At 40.9% G+C, this 9,546-nt stretch overlaps 1 protein-coding gene across 1 annotated transcript; it reads right to left on the bottom strand.

The window, feature by feature from the left end:
* Window positions 1-1,558: 1,558 nt before the first annotated feature.
* gpr37a (G protein-coupled receptor 37a) lies at window positions 1,559-9,414 on the bottom strand. Its single transcript, XM_024264353.2, has 2 exons — window positions 8,280-9,414; window positions 1,559-3,006 (listed from the first exon to the last, which is right to left on the bottom strand). Exons 1-2 carry the CDS (start codon window positions 9,012-9,014, stop codon window positions 2,173-2,175), a joined length of 1,569 nt encoding a protein of 522 aa, XP_024120121.1. The 5' UTR covers window positions 9,015-9,414; the 3' UTR covers window positions 1,559-2,172.
* Between the last annotated feature and the right edge of the window lie 132 nt (window positions 9,415-9,546).

Here is a 9,546-nt window from a genome sequence, read left to right as displayed (position 1 = left end):
AGATTCTCCTTGCTTCTGAACGCCAACAGATGAAACAAGATATTACACAGGTATAAAACAGGCTAAGTTGTTACCCTTTTTCTATATTAAAAATCTATTGAAACCTCTCTAGTGGCTATTATTTAACTCAATGACGAGCAACAAATATAGTCACTTTTCTGATAGAATCAGTGGCAATTTGTCGTGGTAGTAAAATTATATTATAGCGCACGTTGGCCAGGCTGCTGCTGACTCAGTATGTGGGGACCCCTGAAAAAGTCAAGTAAAACCAAACAATTTCTACTAAAATGGTTTTGAGGACCAATGCAGAGACACCTAAAGGGGAAAGTACTGAAATGTGAGAAAGTGCCCCTGACTGTATAAGATACTGGACTGAGTGACCCCTGGCATTCAAACAGGAAGTCCCCTCCAGCTTCAAGAAGCCAAAATCCAATAGACTTCCATTGAGAAATAAACAGCTAAAACTTACGTCATTTGTTTGTCAGAATAACGATACCTTTTTATTAACGTGTTCTAGCTAGTCTTATTTTTTCACATTTCCTGATTTCAAGTCATTCAAGTTATAAACGGGCCAATCAGATCCATCAATAAAAGCATGTGGTGCCCCCACATTTGAAGCGTTTGATTGACAGATTCTTTCCGAGCCGCTTTCAGTGGAAGGGGTGTGGCTTTTCCAACAAGCTCACTCCTGATTGGCCACAGCAATTTCCATAGATTCATTGATTCAAACCGACTCAGATCAATCACTGCTTACTAATTTCATCTGGCTCCAAATGGTGACTGAATTGGGTTTACTATGGGTGACATCAGACTCGCTCGGTTCAGTTCTCTTGTACAATCATTGGAAAGTAACCATGAAGTGGATTAAAAGTAACAGCTGTAAAGTAGGAAAGAAGCAAAGACAACCAAGTCGCAACAAATTGAATCTTATTAACATTATCAAAAAGTAATGAATGAAATATAATGTAAATAGAAGCATTGCTTGATAAGTTTAGTATGTCAATTGCACTGAGGAAAACCCGCTATCTGCAGCACTTTTTGTATCCTAGGTATCAGAGATGTATCTAACTTGCATAACACCAAAATAATCTTAACTGAATATAATGTGTTTTCTAAATAAATTCATTATTTTCTTTGTTACATAAATGAGAACCTTCATCTATGTTTATCTTTCACATGTGGCCTTCCTCCATCTGGCCTTGGGATCAGCAAAGAAGCTGGTAAAGAAAACTCTGTTCTGTTCAGGGATCTGCCAACAAACTTCATTACAGAAAGAAAAAAGTATGACCAGACGCCAGCAGATTTTCCTGTCATACATATGCTGTCTGCTTGGAGAAGAAGGTTGATCTGTTTCAGATGAAATTAGGAGCAGAGTCCACAAGACACATCTGGCATGTTCCAGCATCCACTGCAATCCACATCTGTAATCTCATTATGCCCAGAGTATTTGCTGGTGACAAATTGCAGATTTCTCAACACCGATTTTCTGACAAAAGCCTCCAGTGTTTTTCAACCTCACCTCTTATAATTCATGCTTTGACAATAAAGACATCAGCGATTCATCACCAACTAGCAGACATGTTTATTGGGACACCAGCCTTCTGAGGTCTTTTGATGAACTGCAACATTTGCTTCTAATCTGAGACATAAAAATAATATTATTATTGTGCTTAACCCATTTTATTCAGTCATCTTTAGTGACTTATTTTCAAAGCATTTAACTTTATTTGTGGCTATTTGTTGGCTTAACACTTCATTTGTTGCTAAAAAAAATAAAAATAAACAAAAAGAATAGGGAAAAACAAAACAACAATAATTTATTTACAAGGACAGTAGTTAAGCAGAATAAACTAATTCAGATAAAAACATTTTATGGTGCAAATTACAGTAATAAATCTTGAAAAATGAAATGTAGCAGTTCTTTCACTATTCTCAATGCAGTCCATGTAAACAATGAATTGGTAAATTATGAGATGCTGTGATTACTCACAGCTTCAATTTAAAAAAAAAGAATTAAAACTAACAAAAAGTTTAAATAAAAAAGATTTCACAACTATAACTGACAGAATGCTGTTTCAGAAACTCATATCAGTTGATAGAAACAGTTTTACACTACATTTTAAATGCATCATTCACATATACGTATATATAAAAGAGTGTTGACTTATGGGCTCAGCAGTGTGTCCCGACAACAGCGTATGTGGCAGAAGTGGACGGCTCCCTGCGAATGGTACTGAATGGCGACAGTTCCAGTTCAGTGGAAGGGCACGCATGGTCATTGTCAGTGGTGGCTGTGGCAGGGAAGAGGGGCGGACCGCACTCCTCACAGCAGCAACAACAGCATTCCATGAAGGCTTTGGTGAACGGCCGGCACAGGCAGAATAGCAGCACTGGTGTTACAGCAGACTTGCAGAAGAGCAGCAACTGGCTGACCAGATGCAAGGTGTCCAGGGATCTCCTGGGGATGCTGGCTGCCATGTACATGCTGACTATGTTGCAAACATTCTCTGGGATTATGCAGAAGCCATAGAGGATCGCCAAAGCCACCACGGCACAGTTCATCTGACTTTCCAGTTGGATCTGCTTCTTGCTCCCTCGCACACAGGTCCGTTCGGCAAGCCTAATTTTGCGGGCTGTGATCAGCGAGCTGAAGATGGTGAACAGCGTCGGCAGACAGAAGTAGCAACCAAAGTACCACCAGAGGCGTGCGCTGTTATAGGTTAACCCCAAAACATACAGAGTATCTGGGAGGTCTGTGGAAATGCGAACTACACAGCGCTCACAGGCCGACACGTCTGGTGGGTCCCCGTCCTCCGTTACCAGCTGTCCAATCAACAGCTCCGGCAGAGCCAGTAATAGAGCCCCCACCCAGATAACAACAAGCTTGGCTGTGGTTGAGACCCAGTTCTCTATCATCTCATAGTACATCTTTACATTGGCAGCTGCACGAAAGCGATCGATGCACAGAGCACACAGCGTGAATGTGGTCACTCCAAGGGAAGTTACCTGGAAGAAGAAGAATAAAGAAACTCATTTAGGATCAAAATATTATAATAAGGTCAAATTTTTTAAGAATTGTAATTTTTCATCAATAGTTCCTACTCATATGTGTACTGAAGGTATGTGTCAAGCTTGTTTTAGACTTTAAGCATTTACCTGTAAGCAGAACTCAAGAATGAAACGTTGTTTGCCTGGACTTAATCCTCTTTGTTTGCTTTTATATTTTCCTTTTTTTTTTAATATACCAGGAATGAACCTGTGTGGCTTTAACTATCCATTCATCTGGGACTGGGATGGTGGGCAGCAGTCTAAGCAAAGATGTCCAGACTTGCTTTTCCCTGACCACTTTCCTCAGGGACCCCAAGGCATTCCCAGGCCAGTCGAGAGACATAGTCTCTCCAATGTGTCCGGGGCCGCCGCCCAGAACACCTCCACAGGGAGGCATCCAGACCAGATGCTCGAGCCACCTCAACTGACTCCTGTTGAAATGGAAGAGCAGTGGCAGCACCCTGAAGTCTCTTTGAGTGACCAAGCTCCTCCCCCTATCTCTAATGCTGCGTTCACACCGGACGTGATTCACGCAGCAGAGGCGGCCAGTTTCAAAGTTAAGTCAAAGGCACAAATGCAAAGTAAGGCGGTCTTAAGTTCCGCGGCACAGTGGTCTAGAACACAGGTGTCGAACTCCAGCTCTGGAGTGCCGGTGTCCTACATGCTTTCCAACCAAGCTGCCATAGAAGCTTCTTATTGGCTAAACACACCTGATCCAGGTAGTCAGCAGCAGATAAGGCAGGGTTTCTGGAAAACCAGCAGGGTGTCGGCCCTCGAGGACTTGAGTTTGACACCCCTGGTCTAGAAGCGAGCAGAGTTTGAATACAGTATCTAAATTTTTGCAGGTCGCCACGTTGCATCCACCAACCAGGAACTCTGGTTTTGGCACGTGACGTTTTCAGTGATTCGATCAGTGGGTAGAATACTAATCAATGTGAGAATTTTTGTCCTGAACTTCCGTCTATTTCCTTAACCCACTAGGGCAGTGGGGTTGCCAGAGCTTGTCCTGCTATCGTTGGACAATCTGTCATTTCTGTATTTGGGACCCCGTTTTTCAATCATGACCATAGGTGAGTATTGGAATGATGATCGACTGGTAAATTAAAAACTTTGCTTTCTGGCTCAGCTTTCTCTATATTTTCTAGACAAACTAGATTGCCAAGTGATTTGTTGGTAGATTAGTGTTAAACTAGTTGTATGATTTAAAAAAAGTGTACTTGCTTAATCCCTCTGCTTTGCAGGAATGTTTATGGATCAGAAGTGATCTGTAAAAGAGGTTAAATGAGAAGCTGACATACCTGAGCCCAGCTTCATAGTGGCAGCAGGCTTTTCATGTGGCTGTGGGTGCTAATCTACATAATATCCCAGTTGTGATAGAAAATGATTGCAAACCTTTAAGGAAGGGAACAGTAAAGTAAAGTGTATTCTATGGGTTACAGAGATGAAACAAACTAACCTGTCACTATCTCTAAAACCTGTGTGAGAGCCACAAAGACATGTCCTATTGGGACATACTCGGTTGATAAAGATGCTTTTGGAGCATGTTAGAAAGCTGACCAATGGTTTGCAATTCAAGGTTAGTTTTAAATAGTTGTTTATTTGAATCCATGTTGCCAGATGTGTTGTCATCTAAATGATTTAAGATACAGGCAAAAAATAAGGGGCAGACGAGTCTCACTGAGAAGGACGACGGTGCTAAAGTAGAGGATTTGACTGCCATCTGTCAATCAAAATGCTCCTATTTAAGCCCTGTGGATGTCCAGAAGATAGGAATAAAGCTGCTGCTCTACAAAGAATATATTTTTTCACATTTGACAAAACTTATGTGCCTACAGTAAAAAAAAAAATCTAAGATAAGCATTTAGAGGAGTCGCTTTTCTTTTGATTCCAACTTATGTTTTGAATAATGCTGTTTGGAGTCATCTGTCACAACTTTTTACCATTCAAATTAAATAAATCCAGCTATAACCAACCAGAACAACAAACACAAAGATTATCAAACCTGCAGGAAAGCAAAAATCCTGAATCAGATCTACTCTTAAATCCCTTTGTTTTCCTCATCCTTGTACACTGATTCAGACCATTGTTAGTGGGGATCATCATCTACTGTAGCTTCAGACGGATAGCTTTCTTTGGTAATCACATCCTGGGGGTGGGGGGTGTCAGACAGATTGTAACACATTTAGCAGGATTTAGGATTATCAGTCTAACCCATTTTTGCAAAACTAAACCTTTTTGGAATCCTTAAATGTTTATGACTAACAGTAGCATTTCAATGTTTTGATGCTGGAACAAAACTTTATTAAATCATAAAAAATGACCATTGATATGTACCACATTGGTCTCTATGGTTAGCAAATGTTAGAAGTCACGTTGAACCCACTGTCAAATGCTAACGCTTGGACTTTTCAGGCTACTCTATTTATACATTAGTCTGAATGAAATAGTAGGACTTTGAGGAAGGCTTTTTGTGTAGCTTTCTAAAAGCCAAAAATACCAAAAATAAACAATAAAATCTGTGAAAAGAACTCAGATCTATCCTTACTCTCTTTATAAAGTGTTAAAGGAATAAAAGTCACAAAACATGTAGTTAGTTAGGAAAAAGTAAGCAGAAAGTGAGCACTGCATATTCTAGCTAGGCTTCCTCCGGTCCCTAAAAAAGAAGTTCAACACTGGCAAGAGGTATTTTGAAAATTACGTGCGAATAATCACTTTTTTTTGTGTGTGTGTGACAACAACAATATTAGCCTTGAATGCACTTAAAATATGGGAGAACAATGCAGCAATGTCCATCTTGGACATATTACATTAGATCAAAAGTGAATTTCTATCAGTTTTTTTTTTGCTGTCGCACATAAATACATGCAAATAACATCAGCCATGTTTTAAAACATTAACATATATGGTTGGGTCTGAAGTCCCCCTAATCATCATATAGTGCTCTATATAGTGCGTTCACCATTTTCTAGTGCTGTCCGAATTTACTAATTCCAATATCAAGTGCATTCGAAATTTCCCAGAAGTCTTTGCGAAAAACTAGTGTGCATCGATACTCACTAGATTAGCAGATATAGACCACAATGCATTGCGGTTGAACAATTTCTAACAAAAAAATGTGTTTAAATGTAATAATTTAATAAACCATCCACATTTTCATCATCAGAACACAATGGAGTCATAAATAAACATTGTAAAATGTTTGTATTTATTTGATTTTCACTTTGTGAAATCTATGATGTCAGATCCAGTGTTAAGAAAAACGAAAGAAAAGTAGTGAGCATTGTGTCTGAATTACCTTTAAAATCCAGAGCACTATATAGTCCCGCACTATATAGTTTTTTAGTAGTAAGGGATTAGGGGGGGGAATCCAGACACAACCATAGTTTTATACATCATCAATGAACCAAATTATCATGCTACCCGCTAATACTTTATTAAAATGCAATCGCTACCCTGTGATGATTCCTCTCGTTCGGATTATTTTGTTGTCATAGTTTTTGCGGTTGATTGCAAAACATTGCCCCCCCCTTTTGTGATTCTTTGCGTACTTATTCTGACCTTTTCAGTTGCATCATAATGTGCATGTGTGTCACATCTTATGTCACATGATGGTGGTCTAATGGTCCGGACCAATCGCAGGGTTATACGCCATCAAGTCGCAATCCTGCAGTTTAGACACATATGGTACCTACAACTGCATTAGCGCTCATCATCATCCATCAAAGGAGACGTTGGCGTCTTATTCAGGCCATGGAGCAGCAAGCTACGTTGGAGCGCCTACGGTCGAACCAATTTTGGGAAATGATGGTTGGCGATTTTACAGAGAAGCTGTGGATCCAAAAATTCTGCACAACACGCTCAACTTTTGATGAGCTGTGTGATGCTGTGGGACCTCTGGTGGCGCCTGTAGTCAGTCACTGTTGGTCGCATTTCATTGGAAAGTTTTGAGAAATGTATCAATTCGATATGCCGAAAAAACAACCTCCTCCAAGTGCAAAAAGCTTAGCTTAGCTTAGTCTGTGGAGTTTAGTTTAGAAATCAGCTATTGTTTATATTTGTATGAAAGCTTTGCAGGATTCACACTATAGTGATCCTCCCACTCCTTTCCGTACATTTTCGGCACGTAAAAACTCGTACTTTCAGCAATCTATCAAAATGTTCAGTTTGTTCGGGACATTACTGCTTATATTTTTGGTATTCATTAACTTTATAGTTTTTGAAATATTGAGCAAAATATGACCCATAGGAAATGAATAAGAAAGTCTTAAAATTTCTATGTTTTAAGTAGATTACCAACAAGCCTTTAAACATATTGAAAGGCTATCTTTTAATGTTTTATAGTAATTTTCAAAAAAATTGGAGTCTATCTAATATTTTAGCAACATGTTAATTTTGTCTAATTTGTTACCTACTAAGGTTTTTACAGGCTAATTGTGAGTTTAGGTTCTACTTTAGCAACAGGCTAATTTTTTATGCTAATTTGTTATCCGAGTTTTGTATAGACTAAAGTTAGCTTCTATTTTAGCAACAGGCTAATGTTTATGACTAATTTAGTTTATTGAGGAATTTTAGGCTAATTTTGAGTTTAGCTAGTATTTAAGCAACAAGCTGGCTTTTTATGCTAATTTGGCATGTAGCCTACTAAGTTTTTGGGGGGCTAATTTCAAGTTTAGCTAATACTTAAGCAACACAATGAAACATTTTTTGCAAAATTTGCATGTATTTGAGATTTTAAAGCAATTTTAATACACATTTTTCAGAAATTTAGATCAACTTTGGCGCTCTTTCATAGTTCTTTAACGAAATCTCTGCAAATTTAACATTTTGCAAATAGCTTTAGGATTTTCAGCAGAAAGCTTCAGCATCTTCAGTGACTAGTACTTTAAGCAAAAAAACATTCACGCTAGCATTATCTCTGGTAATGGAACTTTTCTAGTTTATGATTTCAAGTTTTTTGGACAATTAGGCTACAGGTGTGAAGCACATTGAGGCAACTGTTTCGTGATATTAAGCTAAACAAAATTTAATTGAATGTCATAGTCAATACAAGCAAAGCTAGTGAGTGTACTGATATATATATATGTTTGAAATGAATAATTTAAAACTATGGCATTTCTTTCACCTTCATCCTCCTAAATTCAGCCTGAACGTGAAGTCTGTCATCTTGATAACAAGTGTTTCATCCCAGTCCTAACACCTGTAATCACGTGTCACACCCGGACCCCTCTCACCTCCAGGTATGGGACGATCCTGCAGGAGAACCCCCCCAGCAGCCAGTTCTTGGTGAGGGCGTGAAACACCACGAGCGGCAGGCAGAAGAAGATGATCACGAAGTCCCAGAGAGCCAGGTTGGCCAGCAGCGAGTTGGAGATGCTCCTCATGTAGTAATTGTGACAGACGATGCACATGACCGACACGTTCCCGACGACCCCCGCGCTGAAGATGATGACGGCCACGATCAGAACCGCGTAAGCTCCGTACGACTCCGCGGTGACCGGGTAGAACGGGTTCTTCAGCTGCTTGCGCCGGCCCCGCGTATCTACGGGCACAAAGGGCGTCGCGTCCGGCATGAAGTAGTCATCGTCATAGTCGGTGAGGTTAAAGCCGAGGGGGGGTCCAGGGTCTTGCCCCTGCGCCATCGGAGCCCCCGCTGCGTCCCGTTTGGCCCGCAGATGCGCTCCTGCTGCGCGTCTGCGTCCTTCTCCCGCATCATCCTCCTCTGTAGTCAGACCTTTAAATGCAGGTCGGGTGAGCTTGGTTACATTGTATCTCGGGCTCGTGGGATCGAGCGTTTCTCCGCTGCTGTTGCGCCACCTGTGGCTTTGCGCAGCGCTCTGGGCGGCGGTGGGTTCGGAGCTCCAAGCCGCCGCTCCCTGCCGAGGAAGAAGAGGACTTGTGAAGAGTTGACCGCACAGCCACACACCGACCAGCCTCAGACCGATCAGCCACAGGGGTCGAGGCGCCATCGTCTATCTGGAGCGCGGGGTCAAACCGTGAGAGGAGGCGGTGGGAAACAATCCAGCCATTTCCACTTATACAAGCCAGTAAAAAAATACGGCCTCAAATTCCAAGTTTCTGGTTCTAAGAGCTTTTATGAAGTCTGTTCAAACTGGTACTCCAGCAGGAATCTCCTCTGGGAAAGTCTCCAGGAACAAGGAAACTTCACCCCAAACGGGTCAGAAGCAGGGAAAGCGCCGAGCTTACAGTCTGGAGGCGCGGAACCGGCCAGAGGAGCCACCAACACGAGAGAAAAGCCCTCCAAACTGGAGGAGGAGGGACGCCAGGGGGAGAAAGGGGGTGGTCCATCCCAAAGAATGATGAAGCATGAGGCTGGACATTTCCGTTTCAGCTGTTTTACACATAAAAAAATAACATTTTTGTAGAAAAAGGTAAATCAGAACATGAAAAATGAAATGCGATTATGTGTGACTGAATCTGTTTTTCTACATTTTCACACATCAATAATCTAAAAGAAAGAAAGAAAAATACATGAAAAAT

This window comes from Oryzias melastigma, linkage group LG6, assembly GCF_002922805.2.
Source record: "Oryzias melastigma strain HK-1 linkage group LG6, ASM292280v2, whole genome shotgun sequence".
NCBI lineage: Eukaryota > Metazoa > Chordata > Actinopteri > Beloniformes > Adrianichthyidae > Oryzias > Oryzias melastigma.
This window is presented reverse-complemented; position numbering and strand designations above follow the sequence as displayed.